Source organism: Cygnus olor, chromosome 19 (assembly GCF_009769625.2).
Source record: "Cygnus olor isolate bCygOlo1 chromosome 19, bCygOlo1.pri.v2, whole genome shotgun sequence".
Lineage (NCBI taxonomy): Eukaryota > Metazoa > Chordata > Aves > Anseriformes > Anatidae > Cygnus > Cygnus olor.
Window position 1 is genome coordinate 7894126 of NC_049187.1, and position 21178 is coordinate 7915303.

Below are 21178 nucleotides of genomic sequence, written 5' to 3' on the forward strand. Positions count from 1 at the left end.
GGAGAAGCGCTGGGGGACAGAACCTGGGAGAAAACCTGCTGACTTGAGTCGCTGTTACCCCTCAAGCAGATTGGAGCCCCCAGAGCCCCCGGCACTGAAACCACTGTCCCCTGTCCCCAGGCTGCTGTGACCGGGGAGCACGAACTGCCCCAGCTCTCCCCCTGCCTTCCCCCTGCAGAGCCGAGCAGTGCCCGCGCTCCCCTGGGCACATTTTGGGAGGCTGTGACGGCCCTGCCGAGCTGCACCCAGCGCCATCAGCCTGGGCTGCCGTCCCCACGCTGTCTGAAAGCTGCTGGGCTCCTGCGGTGGGCAGGGACCCTTCTGCAGGCCACCCTCCAGCCTCCTTGTGATAACACCGGGAGATAAGCGCAGTCATCCCGGAGCACCTCTGCCGATAGGGACGCGTGGCTCTTGTCTTGCAGCGCTGATTTCCCTGGCCCGACTTGTGCCTGTGGTCCCAAAGTTATTCGTAATGGCAAACTTCATTTTTCTCTTCTGTTTGAGCGCATTGACACTCGTTCTGTCCTTCTTGACTGATGGGAACAATCAGTTCCCGGTCCTTTTATAGCGCATCTGCTCTCCTTGAGATGCTATCGCTTATAGCACTCTTTTAATCTATGGAGAGGGAAACAGTTGCATTAAATTAATTGCTCCCTAAATAAACTAATTACTGCCAGTAATTTCAGCACACTTTGCACGCAGTTCAGACGCCTGTGCACAGAGCTGAAACACAAGCCATCCAGTCTGACAAGCAGAAACGAAAGCAAGGGGACAAAACGTAGGTTATCTTTAGAGGGTCTACTTCAGGCTATTCTCGTTTAATTATCATAGACTGTATTGATTAGTGCTGAACCGTCTGTATCACGGTTCCTTTTCAGCTTTGCTTCAAGGTTGCTTGGACTGCGTGCAGACCATGCTGAAAAGCTATGCCAAGAAAAAACAATTCTAGCTTTTTATTACTTTTATGGGTCAAACGTCATTGTCTAGCAATTTATCTTTGTATTTTTGTTCAGAAATATGAAAGATAGAGGTTCTTTGTTTGGGCCATTCATTTCAGTTTCTGTGGCTGTATTCCTGTATTGAAATAAACAGCCTCCTTTCTTTCCAAGCTGCCTTTTTAATGAATATGTCAAAGCAATTCTTCTTCAATCTGAACCCAGGACAGGAGCAAGGAAAAACAATGTTATAACAAGGACTTAGCGAATACTTGCGCTGCCTTAAGCAAGCACAGATCTTATTTTGTGGACCTCTAACACGAGATCCAGTTACTCTAAAATCAATTCTGTGAAGATCGGGTACCAAACCTCTGAAGGAGACTGAGGTTTTTATGACGAGGAGACCGAGGTTTTTATGGTGTTTCGGTACCTAGCGGTTGCAAGACATCTGTTGTGAGCAGGGTCTTGTTGTGCGAGGGGCTGAACAGGCACGGAGTGCGAAGAGCCGTAATCCCCCAGACTTTGCGACATGCATTTTTACAGGAGGAAAGCGCTAATTAGGCGCTGCAGCATGGGAGCCAGCCGATAGCCTTGAGAGCTGGCCACTGGCCAGCCACAACTTCTAGCAGCCCTCCTTGCCGGTTGGGAAGTGTCCTGTGCCTGCCAAGTCTGCGGGATAAACAACAGCAGCCAGGAGCCAAATCGTTTGTAGGTGTCAAGTTAAGGTGTTCAGGCCGTAATCAGCTGCTTTCCTCTGACGGCCCCGGTGGGTTGTGCACGGTGCAAGTCCCTGGGGGAGTTCGTGCAGCCAAGCTGCCCTCCTGCACCCACCAGTTCTTGTTTCCTGCCACCTGCCTCAGGACTTGGGATCAAACTGCGCATGAATTTCCCTTCATTGACCACCCAAGCCTGCTTTCTAGGCTTTTTCCCCTCCTCCAGATTGCTCCTTCCCTAGGGGAGGAGCAGCTTCACCTGGTTATCGTGGCACAGGTGACATCTTCCCATTGAGACCCCATTTGACCCATGGCTTACATGGCCACAAACCACAGCTGAATCTGGCTGCTGCTGGGAGCAATTCCCAGCTTTCTGTATGCACTTCCAGTGCTCCACCAGCTTTGCTCCCACAGCAGCTCAGCGGGGACAGCAGTTTCTAGGTTCAAGCCTGCAAACCTTTCTCCCTCTGCTCTTACCACCCACAAAATAGGAGCCCCTGTCTCATAAGCACAGCCCTAAGAACTGGCCAGAGCCATGACCTTGCCTGCCGTCCCTGTTGCACCTCTTTGCTGATCCCTATGAGGGGAGTGAAACTTCTCAAATAAGTATGTTTAATCAGGGTGGATGAGTTCCCACTTCCCCAAGCCAGCTGCTTCACCCCTGTGGTGTTGGGCACCCCCAGCCCGCACCCAACACCAAATACTGAGGCTCACGGGGTGCAGCAGCCTCAGCACGGGGCAGGCACAGGGTGCTGCATCGCACCCACCAGCTCATGTCCCGACACACAAGGCTGGCACTGCCATGTGCTCCTCCACAGCCATTGCTTCAGCTGCAAGGGACAGCGAAGGAAGGGCACAGAGAGGCAGAGGGCTGGATTTAAGGATGCCCACCACACCCTTGTGTTTCTCTTATTGCTTATTCCCCCCCCTTCAAGCTTATTCAACCCCTTTAAGGCTGCCAAGAGTATGGCAAGTGTTCCCCATACAGAAGCCATGTTGAGTTTTCTGGTGTCAATCATATTCATCCACTACAGCCACCCTTTATTCTACCTTCTGCTAGCTCATCTGTTACAGACATCAAGTATGCAGGGCAGATCTACGTGCAGCCTTTGTCATTCAATGCACCGACCTTTGCTGCTAAGCTCCATCTTCCAGCTCCTCGGGCTCTTTTGGCCCCATGAATTGGCTCCTCTTGATGCTGAGGCTGGCTTGCTGTGCAACCTTCAGGAAGCAGCTTCGTGCCAGACGTCAATGGCTGGAGGAAAAGCAACAAGAAAGGCTGGCAGCAGGGAGCAGAGCCCCACACAGAAGGGCTTGGCACCAACCCACCCCCCCAAAAAAAAACAACCACCTGGCAGAAAGCCCTTCCTCTGGAGCCGTGCCCGCGGTGAGTTCAGCTCCTTTTGCTCCTGTTCCCGACCAGCTCAAAGAAAACCGCTCCAGAAAGGCAAGGGGTCACCGCACGAATGTTAAGGCAAGTGCTGCGAAATGAAGGCTGACAGGTAATGCAGAAGGGCCATGCAGGGCGTTGTGCGTCTGACAAACAAACACCGGTTCTGGGGATTGTTAAAGGATAAAGCAAATCTTACCGAGTTTGGTATTCAACACCACATGCCCGATAATGAAGCGTGGAAAGGTGTCTGCTCAGACGCACACAGAGAGCCACGGAGGGAAGACAAGTGGGAAGTGAGCATCCCGTGGAGAAGGGCATTGTAAGCTCCAAGGGGGCTGCAGCGCCGTGGGGTGGGGATGTCAACCACAGGGGACAAGGGGAGACGGGAAGAGGAGGCCACTGACCCAGACTGGGAGCTTGGGGTAGCACCCACAAGGGGAATATTTGGACTGGAGCAAGCTCCCTAGCAGAAGGAGCCTAGAGCGGGGCTTATCCTGCCTCGAGCGTCCTTGGCAGGGACTCGTGAATCTGTGCTACAATGCGTGGAGCTGGTTATTGCAAAGCCACTTTATTTATGGTGTTTTTATTGGCAGGGGAGTGGGAGTGCAATACAATTTTAGCCACTGATGTCTCCATCTCCCTTACATTCCACCTCCATTTCTAGAGACGTTTTTTTCTTTGAATTACACGATTCCTCCAACGGTCCAAGGGACTCTCTGTACCTGAGACGGCACAGGATGAGCTGGACGGTCTTGCTGAGCTGGGTTGGGTGTGGGCAGCTCTGACAGAGCAGAAGACTGCACGTCTCCACCACCATCGGTCCTGCTCCCCACCAGGGCCAAGGTCTGCTGGGATGTACCTGAGCATGAAGGAAGGTCCAGTTCACACCGTGATCTGCGGGGCGCACAGCTCCTGGGCACGAGTGGGCTCAGCAAGCAGCCCCGCCAGCTGCACCTCTCTGAGCGTTTTAAAAAGGTCTTGTGGAAGACCAGAGGGAGTCTCCGGGAGCTGCCGAGTCCGAGATCACCGAGATGTCCCCTTGGTTGTGCTCCAGCTCCCGAACCTCGCCCAGATCTCTCCCACCTCCCGCTGGCACTACCCGCTGCATCACGCAACCCTTTATAAACAAACCCGGAGCCCGCCTTTGTCTCTTCCTGTCCTTTCAGATATTTTGGGTGTCTGTGGTAATCTCTCCTGTTTATATAACAAAGCCACAGCCCAGTGTTTGTGGTACCATATCCATGGAAACCCTAATATAGCATGCACAGGCAAGGAGGATTTCATTAGGTGGCTCGGCGGTGGCAGCTTTTGGGGGGAGCAGTAGGGGAGGGATGTCTTTGGGATGCTGGGCTGTGCTGGGAAGGACCTGACTGTCCACCTGGCCTCGGGCACCCAGCGAGGCAATGCCTCCCAGGAGCAAACGATGCTCGCTTTTTCCTAGCTTTGACCTTTTGCCTGCACTTGCATCACCCCTGATGGTGCCATGGGGCTCTTTGCAGCCCACCTGCCTGCCTTTCCAGCTGCAAAGAGCCACGGGTGATGGACTGAGGGGAGAGGAGAGGCAGAAGAGACCGGAGCAGCTCGTGCTCCTCCAGGAGAAGCAGGAGCAGCAGGGCTGAACCACAGGGCAGCTGAGGTCCAGTTCTGTCCCTGATCTGGGGAGACCCCTGTGGTGGTGTGAGAGAGAGAAAATTTGGCCCTAAGAAAGACAAAAAAGAGAAACACCTTAGGAGGAAGCAAGAAGCTGGGAAGAGCAGCGGCTCTGCAAGGGTGCTGCTCTCCTTTGCAGCTCTCATGCTGTAGGACAAACTCATGCGTGATGTGGAGGGAACGCCTCTTCCCACCCACCACTGATGGGTGCCATCTCCTCTGAGCATCCCAGCTTGACCAGAGGTCTGCGGGTTAAACAGCGACTGCCTCTGTCGGGAAATAACGTGACAGGAGCCCAGGGGCACGGGGTGGGTCTGGCCAGAGCAGGGAATTGCAGACAGCATTGATCAGGGTCCCCGGGCCCTACCTGCCTGCGTGAGCATCTCCCCTATGTGCCAGACCTCTCCTCTCCCTCTGCAACCACGTCGGGTCCAGCCTGACTCAGAGGCTGCCTAACCTCATCAGCGCCGAGGAAATTGGATCAGGACAGTGGTGCAGGGCAGGATCTGTCCGCGGACAGGGGCTGTGACTGCCAGAGCCCCGGGGCACGGGATGCTGCGCGTGTGCTGCGCCCCGGCTCCACGGGAGCAGACAGGAGCCGTCCCTCCGTGCCCCCCCTCGCCTTAATCGAATTTGCATCCACGTTAGTGAGGCCAGGGATTATAGCTCGGAGGGGTGCTGCCTGCTTCAATTCAGTGCGTCAATTGTGTTTAAGCCTGCTTACCTGTACGCAAGGCTTATGGGGGGTCATACAGCACCTAGCGTGGGGTCTGGGGGGGGTCGTCCATAAAATACAGCCCTTCTCCGGGGGGCTGAGGGCACTCCGCAGGTGTCCTCTGTGCATCACTGTGCCCTTAGCTCTTCTGTGCCTTGGGGAAATTGGGCAGCCTCTGCAGGAGCAGAGCAGAGGGTCTCTGGGAGGGGCTAGCACCAGTGCAATGGTGCTGGTGTCAGCGCCGTCGAGACCTTGTTGTCTCTGTGCCTTGTCTCTGTGCTCTGCCCTGAGGCCAGAGGCTGGACCCGCAGCCCCCCGGTGTCCCTCTCACCTGTGGGACCCGCTCTGTGTCTGCCCCAAGCAGCTGGGGGGTCGGAGTCAGCAAACTGGCACTGCTACATCTCGTTCAAGTCCTAAAATAAACCCAGGAGCAAGGAGAGGAAGGCTTGATCCTCACTTCTTGCCTGGATTTATGAGCAGTGACTTGGAGAAACTGAAGGGGGGAGAGAGATATACATATTTTTTTCTCCTCTTTAAGTAAATTCCCACTGCTTATCTCCAAAGTTCAGCTGTTTTCAAGCTGACCTGCCTGCCTTATGCTGTTCTGCTGCAAATTCCTTCTGTACAGGAAAGCTCAGGAGCTCCACTTGCACATGCCAGCAACCTGGGGATTCATCTCTAATAGACGGAGGTAGAGCTCGTTAGCTAAGGACCCCCTCCTGCCCCCCGACGAGGATCATTTTCCTTCCTGCCACGCTGACAGCGCAGCTTCTTTCCCCTTGCAACTCGGAAACAAAGCCAAGAGAGGAGGAGAAGCCGTGCTTGGAGGGTAGGAATGGGGCAAGGCAAAAATCTGTTCTCAGGGCCTTTTGTCACGCAGCCAGCCGTCTGCCCGAGGAACCGGGGCTGGCATCCGAGGGACACCCATCTGAGGCTGCCAGCCCAGCATCTCGCTCAGCACAGCCGGGACCGAGCCCAGGAGCCGGGGGCACAACGGGGACGCTGCCTCCTCCTGCAGGGTGCGGAGGGGCTGAGCGGTGCCACCGAGGATGTGCAGCCCCTCGGCTGCTCCCCGCCTGCTGCAGCCTCCCCAAGGTGCTGCGGGGTTCGGTGCCACCTCCTGCAGGCACCGAGAGGCTTTGGGGGGAAGGAACGTTCCCAGCCCGTCTCTGGTATCGCCTCACTATGCCATCCTGACGTGTGCTTTCAAAGCCGACACCAGCAGCAGCTGGGGTTTGCTGATGACACCCTCGTCTGGAGAGCTCGGCTCGTCAGCTTTGCTTTGTGTTGGTCTTTGCCTGGCAAAGCTGAGTGAGAGAGCACCCGTAAGCCACAGGTCACCCTGCAAGGAGAGCACTGTGGGTCGATCGCCGTGCCCCTGGATAACCGCCGTGTCTCAGGACACGATGAGAACCCTCATCGAGTGCAGCAGAGGTGCACACGTTGATGATTCACTACAACACCGGGCACCGAGCTCCACCCTCGCGTTACTCAGTGCTGGGGAACAGGCTCTGCCCGGAGACATTGCTGCAAGGACCGCGAGCGAAACCCGAGCTCTACGGGGACAGAGGGGACTCCGGGAGGCATCCAAGGGCGCTGCTTGTCACGGGAGCTGGCACTGATAAAACGGGGCCACAAGCTCCGAGTGTAAACCAGGCAGTGTGTGCGTATCAGAGCTTGAGGCTGTTCGTTCCGGTTAACGCAGAAAAGTTAATATCCAAAAGAGAACGCAGCAGGCCAAAGAAATGAGAAGGGGGATGGTGGGGGAAAAAAGGGTGTCTTCAAACCAGAGCTGAAGTCCGAGCGGCTACAAAAACAAAGGAATAACAACTATTTAACGCCTCCAAAGGTGCAGGCAGGCAGGGCCTTCGACGGGAGCCACAGCGGGGCCACACAGAGCCGTCGACAGGCAGCACCAGCAGGGCACAGCATGGCCGTGCAAGGAGCAGCTTGCAAGAAAGCGGCACTCTGCAGCCACTAAGGATGATTTAAGAGCAAATAACATCAGCCCAGTCGAGTTCAATTGCTATTGATAATGTCCATGTGCAATTAGAGCCAATTAAGGGGAGGCAGAGAATGACAAGTGTTTGGCCAGGAGGTGGGGGGGTGGGGGGGGTCAATACCACAATCCAATTTCCCCACAACCAAATGCAATTAAAGAGTATCGCTTACCCGGCTCGCCCAGGAGGGCCAGCGCATAAATGGCAAAAGCCAGGAGGGCGGCTGCCGTCCTGCCCAGCATGCAGACCTCCGGCAGCAAGCCGTGCCCCTGCCCCGGCTTCAAGCTGCGGGAGGTGGCGTCCGTGTACTTCACCATGATCGCCGTGTTCCTGGTCATCCTGGTGGTCGCCCTGCAGGGCTCGGCGCCCCGCAGCACCTATTTTCCCTACAAGGTGCCCCTCGATCCCCAGGGGCTGCTCGAGCTCTCCTGGAACGTCAGCTACCCCGAGCAAGCGGTGTACTTCCAGATCCTCAGCAGGGAACTCAAGTTCGGGCTCCTCTTCGGGATGTCGGACCGGGGAGAGTTTGAGAATGCGGACCTGGCCGTGCTCTGGAGCGACGGGCACAGCTCGTATTTTGGGGTGAGTTGCACGTGTTTTGTCACGGCTGCTTTTGGGGTTGCTGCCTGACGGGTGAATCTGCTCTGGTTTATTGGGGCAGAGCTGGTCCAGAGCACGGCACGGGGCTGAGCGGGGCTGGACTGCTCTCGCTGCTCAATGAAAGTGGTCCAAAAGGGCTGGGGGGGTTCTGGTCCAGAGGTCTATGCTGTGGGCTTGGTATAGGATCTGAAATCCCAAGAGAAAGGGATAAATGCAGTAATTCTGCTCTACTCATCCGCAAGCGCTCCAACAGGTGGTTGCACAGAGAGCTCAGCTCCACGCAAACGCAGGCTGCATCGACAGCTTGGTTCGCCTGTGCGCTGCCCTCAGCCGCATTAAAAATTAACCACCGCTCCCATTCCTGACTTTGAGAAAGTGCAAAAGTTATCAACCAGCAAGTCTGCTCCTGCCAGCGCCAATAAGCCGCCTGCAACTCACGTTTGCAGCTACAGCAGAGATCAACAGGACACAGGAAAACCCAACCCGACGGCCGCCTGCCAGCAGCGTGGTGTTATCAGAAATGAAACAGGCAGAAGTATTTGGGTGGTATGCAAATGCCTGGTGGTGGCAGATGGGGAGGGGGAACTCGTTTGTAGTTTTGCCATTTGATTTTTTTTGTCCTTTCTTACACAGTCCGTTTGTCCAGGCTCTCCTGTGGTTTTTCTTTCGGCCAGGGCTGGAGCTGCAACACCTCACCCTGTGCCCTCCGGCAGCTCCCTGTCCCCAGATCACCACATTAGGTTTATTGCAATTGCGCTTCACTGCAGAAAGCAATTCACATTTTCCCTGTGTGAAGCTTTCCAGTAAGTTAAATTTTACCTCTCTGCTTACTTGAAATTAGCCATAAAATATATTCTTTCACAATCAGCTGCAATGTGATCTGCAGTGCAATGAAAGGATGAAAAGGAGGGCTTATTATCTGTACTGTTTTCCTGCTAATTACCAGCCATTCAGGATGTGTGATGACCCAAATGCTACAGTATTTCACAGCATCATGTTAAAAAAAACATAAAGGATCATTGCTAATCTGCCTTCTTGTGCTCACTGGAAGACAAACAGCACTGAATTAAATGCCGAGCAGCATTGGGGCTCTCTCCTTCAGTTGGTGCTGAACAGCATCCTGCAAGGAGCTCTCTGTAAACCTCTACAGCCCTGGTTTTCTCTCTCCCAGCAGTCTTTCTGCTGGATAAGGATGTCAGCTATTAAAGAGATCCAAATTTGCTCACCCCCCCAAGTACTATGAGATTAATTTGCACAACGCACTCCTATGAAAACAAATGTCATGCTAGCTTCATGTAGCTGATTTTATTCTCCCCCTCTAAGGACAATATGTTCTCGAAATATCACTCTATACTTCTGGCTGAAATGATGCCAAGATGCTTTATTCTTTTTCTTTTATTTCTTCCCCCGAGACGAGAGAACCAGTGCCACTGGTATTGGTGCTGCAAGGTACTTCCCAGGGGCCTTTTCTTGGTAAACAAAAGCCACAAACAAGAGATGCAAAAGTCAAGACAAAGATGTTGTTCAAATCCAAATTATTAAAATTATTTATATTATATATAAAATTTCTACTCCAACCCTTCCAATCCCTAAGCACAGGAGGAGCCTACCGCGTTGCTTCCCAGCGTGGCTTTGTCACCACCATTAACCGAGAGCAGTTTTCAGCCTTGCCTGGCTCCTGGGACAATCTGTCCACAGCGAGCTCAGGGCATCAAAGGGGGTTTGTGGTTCAAAGGGCTGACTCTGCAGCCCATCAGGGGGCTGACCTCAAATCGAGAGCAGCTGGCTTGTGGCAAGGGTCATGGAAAACACATCACCCTGCTCAGAAAGTGCCCCCAGCCATACACCCAGAACAACACAGACTGATGCAACCCTGCAGGCTTTCCTCCCCCAGCTCCTTTCCCCAAATGCATGTCAGCTCCAAAAGGTCTTTTTGCAGAATATCGGTGCTGGGTCTGGTATTTCACAGCTCTGAAAGGCTGGTGAACCAAGGGAGGGTGAACGAAAGGCTGGTGAACCAAAGGAGAACCCGTGCACCACCGGAGGTCCCCACCGTGCCCCCCGGGGCCGTGCAGGATCCGCGCAGCCCCCCGGCTTACCAGGTGCTGTCCTCCTGCAGGATGCCTGGAGCGATGCCAAGGGGCACCTCCACATGGACTCGCAGCAGGACTACCAGCTCCTGGGGGCTCAGAGCGCCGCCGAGGGGTTCTACATCCTCTTCAGAAGAGCTTTCAGCACCTGTGACCCCAAGGACTACCTTATAGAGGTATGGCATCGCCCTCACCCTAGTGCGGCACCGCCGGCCCCATCCCAACCCCACAGCTCCAACCCCACAGCCTGCAGGTCAGACCTCACCCCCGCTGTGTTTTTGGGATGGCATCGGGTGTTTGTGCTGCTGAGTGCAGTAAGGAAGCGTGCTACAGATGTCAGCCCCGCGCCATGAGTAATGTTTGGCACCATCTATTTACAACCCCTTAAAAACCTCTCTAACGCGTAGATTTCAGCTCGTTTGCATCATCCACTCCTGGTAAGCGTGTGCTAGGTCTATATAAATACCCTCCTGCATCACTCGGGCTCGCAGTCGGGAGCCAAGTGTTTGGAGTGTTACGAAGAGGTGTTGCTCAACGGGAGGCAAAGAGGGGGGGCTGCAGGAGCCGAGCGAAGGTGCAGCAAGTGGAGCCAGGGCTGCGTGCTTGTGAGCGTCTGGGTCTGCAAGTGGGTGGTGGGAACGGCCCCACTGGGGATGTCAAAGAGCTTCGGGTTCTCAGACAAGAAGGGGCAGCCCCCGGGTGGAGGCAGGGATCTCCACGAGGCTCATTTGAGATGAAATCCTCTGGTGGACAGGGTATTTGGAAGCCACCATGGGCACAGAGCAGCCTTGAGGTTTTGTTGCTAGTTTTCAGAGGCATGCCTTGTAGTGAGAGGTGTCTGCCAAAACACGGAGAGCCCCGGAGGAAAAAATATCTGTGTGAACCAGGGAAAGACTTGCAGGTCTTTATTCTTAGCCTTGGAGAGAAAATGACTCCCTTTTCCTTTCCTTCTTACCTCCTGTCCAGAGTTGAGTGCCTTCAGCAGCACCTTCCTTGCCCACTGTGCTTTCAGCAGACCCTCTCTGATGCCCTAACAGAAGCTGGCAGAAAGGGTCTGGGGGAGAAGTTTTGTTTCTGTTGCTCCCCTCCAAGCTGCTGCCCGGGGTCTGGATCCACGTGGCCACCCCAGCCCACAGTTCAGGAGGGCCAAGGGAGCAGAGAGGAGCCGTTCCTTTAGGGACAGGGGAGAGGTGTGAGGTAGTAGTATTGACTTCTGCTGGAAACCGATGCCGCGTAGGGAAAGCTTTCCAGGCTCTCTCAACTGGTAGCGCACTCTCTGTGATCATCACTCGATGCTAAAACATGCTAGTGAAATAAATTCCCCTAAATCTACAGGCTTTGTGGCACAGCCCAGCAAAGAGAGATGCTGCTGAAGCCAGGATGGTTTCCCCTTTGGAGAGGGGCTAGGGCCTACTTCCAAATTTGTGCCACCAGTACCAGTGCCAATTGTTCATGAGATTCACACTCTCTGGTATCCTACACACAAAACTACCGGCCACGCTTTGCTCTTGCTTCAGGACGGCACCGTGCACCTCATCTATGGGATCCTGGAGAAACCCGTCCGCTCCCTGCAAGCCATCAACATCTCTGCCATCCACAGGGGGCTGCAGAGGGTGCAGCTGCTAAAGCCGAACATCACCATCCCCGAGCTGCCCAGCGACATGAAGACCATGGAGATAACGGCCCCCGGTGTCGTTATCCCCAGCCAGGAGACGACCTACTGGTGTTATATGGCAGAGCTGCCAGATGGCTTCCCCAAGCACCACATCATCATGGTAAGAGGCAAGAGAAGAGGTGAAAGAGGAGAAATGCTTTCCCTGGTGCATCTCAGCAGCTGCATTCAGGTCCCTCAAAGTTGTTCTGCAAAGCCCACCTCTCCCCTGCCCTTTCGCAGGGAGGGTTTCAGTCCCAAATGCACCCCCAGAGCACCAAAACACCTCCCTGAGCAAGCCCACCAGCCAGCAGCACCCTCACATCCCCTACAGAACCCGAATCTGGTAGCAGGTTGGTGACTTTGACACATTGAATGGGGACCACGGTGACTTTCCTCCCGGCACATTGAAAGGGGACCAGGGCAGGGCTCAGAGCAGCTCCCTTGCAGAGGAGAGAGCTGCAGCCATCAGGGGCAGGATTATGGCTCGCCATGTGCCACAAGAAATACATAAACACGGCAAACAAATTAACAAGCCTGGCCAGGGCAGGGCAGAGCAAGCCAGAATATGAACTGCCCTCTAACAGATCAGGCATATTGCAAAAAAAAAAAAAAAAAAAAGTCATACAGATAAAGACAATTTTTGTGCGGCTGCATTGCACTTGCTCGGGTCACATCCCCAAGCGGGGGGGGACAGAGACCTGTGGCAGCAGAGTGCCCGTCCTGAGGCGCTGGGAGCATCACCCCCAGCACAGCACAACCCGGCACCCGCGGGGCCAAAAGCATGCAGCAGGGAGAGGGGAAGCCTGACATAGGAGCTGAAGCGAGCGCTCAGCGATTTATAGGGGAGAGGCGACGCTGCAAAGGAAAGCTCAGAAAGAGGATTTTCTCCCCAACAGATGGTGCGAAATGAATCATCTGTGTGTAAGTAAAAAGAGCGTAACTCCTGATATCTTCCCGCTGCTGCAGATCATCTCTACAGCTGGCGCTTTTAGCCGGAGCCATTCCTCAGGCGTTTGAAGTCACTCTTTCTACCCAAATCCCCCCCGCCTGTGCCCAGAACAGCAGCTCCTGGCTGGGCATGAAACCCGGTAGCTGCGGGCAGTGGGGCCAGGACCCTCTTTGTGAGAAACCAAAGTCCTCTAAGCCCAGCAAGTCTGCAAAGGACTCGGTCACCACGAAGCAGCCCGAGCTCTGCTGCTCCTCAGGTGCAGCCACCTGCGGGGAAGGGACGAGGTGTTTCTCCACGAGCTCTGGTGGACTCTGGGTTGGTCCCAAAGCCAGCCAAAAGCTCTTGGTCCTCGGTCCATGTGCCCGAAGCAACCTTCCCTCCCCATCTCATGGCAAGAATCGAGGGCAGACTTACCCACGCTGGGCTGCACAAACAGCATGCTCAGGGACGGGGCCTTGGCAAATGGTCCTAACATCTCCCCTTCCTTCTTGGACGCTGCTTTGCAGTACGAGCCAGTGATCACAGCGGGCAACGAAGCCCTGGTGCACCACATGGAAGTCTTCCAGTGCGCCGCCGAGCTGGACAGCATCCCGCGCTACAACGGGCCCTGCGACGCCAAGATGAAGCCAGACCAGCTCAACTACTGCCGGCACGTGCTTGCCGCGTGGGCCATGGGCGCACAGGTGGGTGCACGATGGGACCCCTCGCTCCCGGGCACCTTTCCTGCCATCTTCCAACCCTTCCTAGTCCTTTCTCATAGGAATGGGTGCCTGACTCATCCCTGTGTGGGCTGCTCCAACCCCATTTGAGATTTGGGTTCAGCCCCTTTTAAACCCCCCCCCCCCCTCCCCCAGGACACCTCTGCATTTCCACCCCAGCCCATAAATCAATGTGACACCCCCTCCCCTAATGCCCTTGGCTCCCTAAATCAATGTGACACCTCCCTCTGCTTCCAGGCTTTCTACTATCCCGAAGAAGCAGGGCTTGCCTTTGGCGGTCCGGGCTCCTCCAGATATCTGCGCCTTGAGATTCACTATCACAACCCCCTGGTGTTCAAAGGTGAGTGGGGATGTGGCGTGGCCCCACACCTCGCCAGCGAGACACAGGAGAGCTGGGGGAGTGATGGGGACTGCCACTCTGCCAGGGGTGTCACCAGAGGCTGGACCCATCTCGTGCGTGCCCAGAGGCAGGGAGGATGCTTGGGGAGGGGAGCCCAGCAAGCAGTGGGGTTGCACATCGGTCCTGCAGGGCTATGACCTGTGGCAAGCCCCATATTTAGTGGGATTGCTGGTGGGTGCCCCCCGACATCTGTGTAAGGAGCTGTGGAGGGGGTTGAGCTCGGAGCCAAGAGCATCAGTGATGCCAAAGTCACCAGAGAGACAGCACCAGCCTGGCTGGGGATGGGGGGATTTGGATGTTGCTTTAATGGTATTCCTGCTTTGATAACGTCGTCAGGAGACACATTTAAAAAAAAAAAAAAAAAAGGATTCCAAACAACACAGTTTCTTCATTTACATAAAATCAAGTAACTTCTTGACTACCCAAGTGTATTTTTAGGAGACCGGAGCATATGTACTGTAGATCAATCATAGCACATTCGGCAACTTGAGAAGAAACACATCTATAAATACGGCGCTCACGTCTTTCATAACTTACCAGCTTTGGTGTGTTAACCAATAGTGTCTCCCTCCTTATTCTTATCCCCTGGCGGGCTCCAGCCCAGAGACAGGGGGCTCAGCCCCAGCCCAACTCCTTGGGTCTGCACCTTCCCCATTGCTGCGGGGAGCCAGGCTCGGCTCTGCTCTGCAGCACCCGAGGGCCTGGGGCTCCCTCTGGCCCCCCCCAGCTGCGTGTGGGCTCTAGAGGTTAAACAGAGCAACCTCGAATGCACGAGAGACCAGGAGCTTTGTAAATGCAGAGGGTGCTTGCTCCACCAGTATTTCCCCTCTTGCCATGCCCTCAGTAAATGCATGGCTTTGTGTTTTTGACTTATCAGTTAAAGAAGGTGCAATGAGCCATGTTTCTGAGTCTGCCAAAGCACCCTGAGACCTGTTCTGCTCTGGGCTCTCCAAAGGCACTCCTTGCCTTTATCTTGGGAGGAATTGGTGACCTCTCTGGGAAACCAACACTTGCATGAAAATATCGAGGATTTTATAACAATAGGAATAGCACACATGAAAAAAGCTGTGAGTGAGAAGCTTGAGCACCCCTCCCCACACCTGTGGCAGCAGAGCATCATTTTTCACACCTGACCTTACCCGAGAGCTGTCAGCTCTCCTGCAGTGACTTCCCACCCCGTCCTTTGGCCCACTAGGGCGCCGCGATTCCTCGGGGATCCGCCTCTACTACACGGGCAGCCTGCGCCGCTACGACGCCGGCATCATGGAGCTGGGCTTGGTCTACACGCCGGTGATGGCCGTGCCCCCAGGCGAGACTGCCTTCGTCCTCACCGGGTACTGCACCGACAAGTGCACCCAGCGGGTGAGTGCCAAGCCCTCCGAGCCCCTTCCCTTGGGGTTGTGCTGGAAAGAAAAACCCCGCAGCCCACAACCAGCAGCAAGTGGCCCTGAGCAGCTGGTTGGGATGAGCTGAGTTCCCCGTGAAGGCAGAGCTCCTCGGGAGCCAGCTGCTCCGTCTCCCCCGAGTACCGTTGCCATCTAGGAAAACATACTGCTGTGCCGTGCCTGGGTGCTTTCCCCTATGGAAATGCAAAGATTGGCTTCTGCTTCCTGGGGAGTTCCTTAAGAGCTCGCTCAAGTATGTTTTCAAACCGCCCACCCTGCTCTCAGGCAAGTTTTAGTAGGTATTTTTTATAGGGCCTACCCGAAAGAAGTCGTCGGTGCCACAAGCGCAAGGAAGCAAGCTGCATCCAGATCCTGCTAATTTGGGGCATGGCATAGCATTAATTGGCTATGACAGCAGGCTGAGCATCTACCCCTCTGCACAGCTCACCTCTGGGCTGCCCCGAGGGTCCAGCAGCCCCCAAAACCCTTCCAGGAGCCAGGGAGGACCTATCCCAAGCTCACGGCCTGGGGACGCACGGGAGGGGAGAGGGACGGGGCCAGGCACGGAGCTTGAAGCCATCCTTCCCCAGGCGCTGCCTGCTGCCGGCATCCGCATCTTCGCCTCGCAGCTCCACACGCACCTGGCAGGCAGAAAAGTGGTGACGGTGCTGTCGCGGGACGGCAGGGAGCGGCAGGTGGTGAACGCCGACGGCCACTACAGCCCTCACTTCCAGGTACGGCGCCGTGCGGGCAGGTGGCACCCATGGGACACCCCGTCCCGCGGGCACAGATGGGTGCCGGGGCACGGCACCGCTCCGACCCGGTGCCTTTTTCTCCTCCCTCGCAGGAGATCCGCATGCTGAAGGAGCTGGTTGCAGTTTTTCCGGTGAGTGGCTCCAAAAATCGTGGCGGTTTCCGATCAGAGCAAGTACTCCCTAACAGACCCACCGTGGCCCAGGGGCTTGGACTCCTCTCCGCTGCTCTATCACTGCTGCTGCTGCTCGTGGTGTCCTGCTCAAAAGCCTCAGGCCGGCCAAGCCATCCCCGGGCTGTGCTCAGGCTCCTGGGGTGGCCCTGCAGTGGGGAGGCAGTCGTGGCACCATGTTGGGTACAAGCTGGGCAATGCAAAATGTCCCTACATGGATTTTTTTTAAGGTGCTTTAGCCTGGAGGAAATTCTTAGGAAGTGAGGAAAGCAGGAAACACAATTCCTGGGGTATGGCCGTAGGGAATCTCCCAGGGGGGTGCATGGTGAGCAAGTGCTGGGAGGGCACCGATGCTGCCTGTGGACTTGCACCACGAAAGAGCGTGGAGGTCCTACTGTGTTACGGGTTCACTCGTCCTGATATTTGCTGACTGGGGAGGGGGAACTTTGCACTTTCCCACACCCCCATGTCTGTTCGAACCCCCCAGGGCGACGAACTCATCACAGCCTGCACCTACAACACGGAGGACAGGAGCCAAGTGACCGTGGTGAGTGCGGTTGCGTGCGCGCTGCGGGGTCAGTGCCTGCACCCCAAGGTGCAGGAAAGGGGGGGGGGGGAACACGTGCATGGACCGGAGCTAAATCACAGCCAGAAGCCAGGAGAAGGGTGGCAAGGAACTGAACCCACAGGACTCCGCTTCCTGCAGCTGGGGTGCTAAGGTGCTAATCGAGAAGTAGTGTCTGCCACTCTAATTCCCATCACCAACCGTTCCGCTGGGTATTAACTGTAATTAAGGAGAAGTGGCGTATTTTTGACAGCGCGTGTTATTCCCTTACATAGGCAGCGAAAAAAAAAAAAAAAGGAGCCTGTCAGAGGTACCATCAACAGGGACGAAGCTAAATATAGCGGAGGGATTACAGGGAATCTGCATTTTAATGTAAACCACACGGTCCAGCCTGAAAGCCTGTCCTTGCACAAAGGGCGGGTGGGCAGATGAGCCGAGTGTGCGTGATGGTGTGTGTGCACGTGAAGGGGGGAGCTCTGTGCCCACATACCCCCTTCTGCCCCTCCTGCTGCCCCTGTGACTCCGGCAGCGCTGAGCTGGACACTGGCACGGCCGACGTTTGGGGGGAAAATTTGGGGGCTACTGCCCGGCGCTGCCCCCAGCCCGCCCGTGTGTGTGCCGCAGGGCGGGTTTGGCATCATGGAGGAGATGTGTGTGAACTACGTGCACTACTACCCCCAGACCCAGCTGGAGCTCTGCAAAAGCGCCGTGGATCCGGGCTACCTGCACCGGTACTTCAGCCTCGTGAACAGGTACAGAGCGAGGCTGTGCGAAGGGGAGAGGGGCCGCTGCCGAGCCCTTTGCTGGCAATGCTAGAAAAAAAGTTATAAAAATAGGTTTTCAGGCCCTGGATATGCAGTGGTGGTGTCTGGGGCTGTCGGGGGGTGCAGGTTTTGGGGAGCCACGTGCTGGGGCATGGCTGGAAGGAGTCTTGCACTCACCTTCCCCCAGGGCAGGCACCAGCTCCAGGCTGTTAGGGCTGGAGGTAGAGGGGATCCCAAGGAAAAGGAGACTTTTCTGGGTATGGGACTTCCCTGAAAGGCCCAGTGCAAGGCAATTCTGTCTGCAAAGTACATTTTATGAGCCCAGGCAGGCACCAACCACGCTGCCGGAGAAATGGGCTCATTTGCCCCTGGCGAGAGGGTGAGGTGCTGACCTTGCACAGGGCGTCCTAGGCACAGGCACAGCGGGTGGCCCCGAGTCTTCCCCCGAAGGTGCCAGCCATGGCAGTGTTTCCTGCTGCCATGTGCAGAGTCTGGAGCCTTCCTGGGTCCAGCTTCAGGCCGGGAGGAACGCGGCACATCCAGCCCACCTGGCTGCCTTTCAGCCTGGCATCTCTCCTGCGCAGGTTCAACGACGAGGAGGTCTGCACATGCCCGCAGGTCTCGGTCCCACAGCAGTTTTCCTCCATCCCCTGGAACACCTTCAACAGAGACGTGCTAAAATCCCTCTATGGCTTCGCCCCCATCTCCATGCACTGCAACAAATCCTCGGCCATCCGCTTCCCGGTACGTACAGCTTCACCACCCAGGGCTGACGTGCTTCATGGCAAAACTCCAGGCCAGGGCTAAAACCTCCTCGATCGGCTCCTCGATGGACTAGGGACGTGGCTGCACCCTGTGGCCCCAAAGCAGGGAGCTGGAGCTGCCCGGGGAACCCCAGCACCAGCAGCACCTAAAGCACAGTGCCCCAGCCGCCAGCACGCTGGGTGCGCTCGGGCGGATTCAATTAGAGGATGTGCATTTGCATAAAGCAATTTACTGACATCTTTGAGCAGCCCCGAGTGTTAAAGCAGGGCTATCTGCAGAAGCAAGGAGAACTGTGAGGCCATTTTACAGGATTTGGGCCAATTACGTCAGGTCCCAGCAGAGCAAGCTCATTACGCACTGCATCTGTGCAATCTCCAAACCTGGAGCTACAGCAAGGCATAGGATAAAGGACCACAGGAGCTTCAAAAAAAAAAAAACAACAAACAAAACCCAGGCCCAGTGATGATGCTCATGACATTGATGATGATGATGAAGATTTAAAGCCACTGATGGTCCCTATCACCATCAGTTCCTGATGCCATTCATCAGTGTAATGAGCTTCCGTGATAAGTTAGTTCATGCTGCCCACTGCAGTGCTGGAGGACACTGAGCTGATGGCGAGGAAGACCATCAGCCTTCCTCCCAGGTAAAACCCCTCCAGCCAGGTCAGCCCCAGGGGGCAGGAACCTTTCCCTGCCAGCCCTGAGCCAGGCTGCTACCGGAGACCCTCACCTCTCGGCTATGCAGAGCCTGGAGCAGCGACAAAAGAGGCTCGGAAGTTTTGTGCAGCAGCAGAATCATGAATTAAGCCTCTTAATCACAGCCCTGGCAACTGTGGGAGCTCAGAGAGGGCTGGGGGCGGCTGGGAAGAGGCTGGCGGGGAGCAGAGGCGATGCTGGCACGCAGCGAGGTGAGCAGGGAGCTGAGCTGTGCCCCCCCCCCCCCCCCCCCCCCGCTCTCTCGGTGCATTCGGAGCGAGCTGCATTTCAAGACATCTCATTTATTCCACAGCATTTCTGCCAAGAGACAAGCACCAGCTTCTAATTAAGCACACGCATTTCTGCAGTTCAGTGATCCCAGTCCTGCCTAGCTCTCTGCAAGGACGTGGTGCTGTTAATTATTTAGCGAGCCCCTTCTCGCACCGAGGTGGCACTGTGAGCGTGGTGGGATGTCTCCGTGCCAGTTCCCCAGGATCCCAGCTCTCTCCCGGCACCAAACCCAGCCCCACAGCCCCACCAAACGCCCCCGCTGCCCTCCCAAAGCAGGGGCTGGAGGAGATCGGCAGGGCACAGGGCAGACCCTAGCAGGTGGGCTCCGGGCTGGGGCCAAACCTCAGGGCAGGCACAGCCCCAAGCCCCCAGACGCTCTCCTAAGCCTTGAGGTTGCAGAAAAGCACTTGGTTCTCCAGCTGGTGCTCTCCTGCCCTGCTGCCCCTCTCTGATTGCTTCGGGAGGGGTTCTCCGCCCCCTCCACCCTTCCCAGGGTTTCCAGGTGCAGATGCAAGCTCTGGCCTGATTTGCTTCGCACACTCCACGGAATTTCATCTGAAAAGATGAATCCAACTTCCTTCCTCCTGCCGATGATTCACGGCCCTACCTCTCATCTCCAGCCCGCCCTCCTCCCGCTCCCGCTGTAGCTCTGCCCGTCTCTGCACATTTCTGCACGAGCGAACAGACGGGAGCCCAGCCTGGCCTGAGCTCCCCCTGCCCCTTGCCGGGCCACCAAATCACGTAGGAGACGAATCCAGCTCTGCCGTCTCTGCCCTTCGCATGATCTAACCCTGGAAAATTGCTCCTTGCAGGCAGCACCCCCAAAGCAAGCAGCACCCATGGTGCTGGAGGGTTTGTGCTGCCCGTGGTCACCTCGCCCCGATGGCCCTGCCAGCCCCTCCTCGACTCTGCCCGGCTGCCACCTCCCTCGCCCCCAGCAGCAGCTGCGCACCAGGAACCGTGCTGGCACGTTGCAGATGTCACCTCCGAGCCAAGCTCCCCGCCAGGAGCTGGCGAACAGCCTGGGCTGAGAGCACGGTGGGCTGGTGGGGCTCAGCGCTCGGAGCTGTCTCCGGGTGACTCGGTGGGGAACGCGTTTTTGGGGCGGAAGCTCCCCGATTGCGGTGGCTTCGTGCAATATGGTGCACCGCGGACATCTGCTCCGCTGCTGGGATGCGTAGGTGCTCCTACGAGATAAATAATTAGTGATGTCTCATGGGAAAACATCCTGGTTCGGGTTAAAAACACTTCCCAGAATTAAAGATCACGTCGTTTTTATAAGCACGGAGAAACGCGGAGCGGCCAGGTGCCCGAAACCCTCGGTCTCACGGTGCCCAACTCTCTTTGCAGGGCGAGTGGGAGAAGCAGCCGCTTCCCAGCATCACCGAGACGCTGCGGGAGCCCGTCCCTCACTGCCCGCCCACCCCAGGGCCTCATCCTGCTGCCTCCGTGCCCCTCAAGCTGGGTGAGATCAAGAGGGTCTGAGCCGATTCCTGGTCCCCCTCGGCGTGCCAGCACCGCGATGGGATGCGCCTCTGCACGGTGGTGACATGGGTGGCCACAGGGAGCCTCGTCCCATCGCTCCCCCCATCCCTGCCCCGGCTCCTGCCTCCACCCGGGGGGGGGCGTTAAGGCTCATCCCTAGCGGTTCAGAAAGTACTCTGGGGATGGAAAGCGCTATATTTAGTGCGTTATTAGCAAGCCCGGCTCTGAGTAATGCTGCTTTCCGCCCCCAGAATAATAATGGGGAGGTTTGCTATTGTGCCAAACCCAGCACGGCCCCGGGGAGAAGGGGGGGGGAGAAGCCTTGCTTCCCCGCAGGGAAACTGAGGCACGGAGCAAAGAGCAGCGTGGGAGCAGCACACGAGCTTTCCTGGCACCCCATGGGCCCGTCTTGTTCGGGGTGCCTCTGTGGGGGCTCTCCCACGCTGACACCCCCAGGGGGGACGGAGGGAGGGAGGGAAGGA

General features: G+C 56.3%; 1 protein-coding gene across 1 annotated transcript; it reads left to right on the forward strand.

The window, feature by feature from the left end:
• Positions 1-7607: 7607 nt before the first annotated feature.
• DBH (dopamine beta-hydroxylase) lies at positions 7608-21166 on the forward strand. Its single transcript, XM_040531905.1, has 12 exons — positions 7608-7988; positions 10126-10272; positions 11614-11871; positions 13206-13382; positions 13656-13758; positions 15014-15180; positions 15794-15937; positions 16051-16089; positions 16616-16675; positions 17318-17445; positions 18042-18201; positions 20562-21166. Exons 1-12 carry the CDS (start codon positions 7608-7610, stop codon positions 20694-20696), a joined length of 1899 nt encoding a protein of 632 aa, XP_040387839.1. The 3' UTR covers positions 20697-21166.
• Positions 21167-21178: the final 12 nt, after the last annotated feature.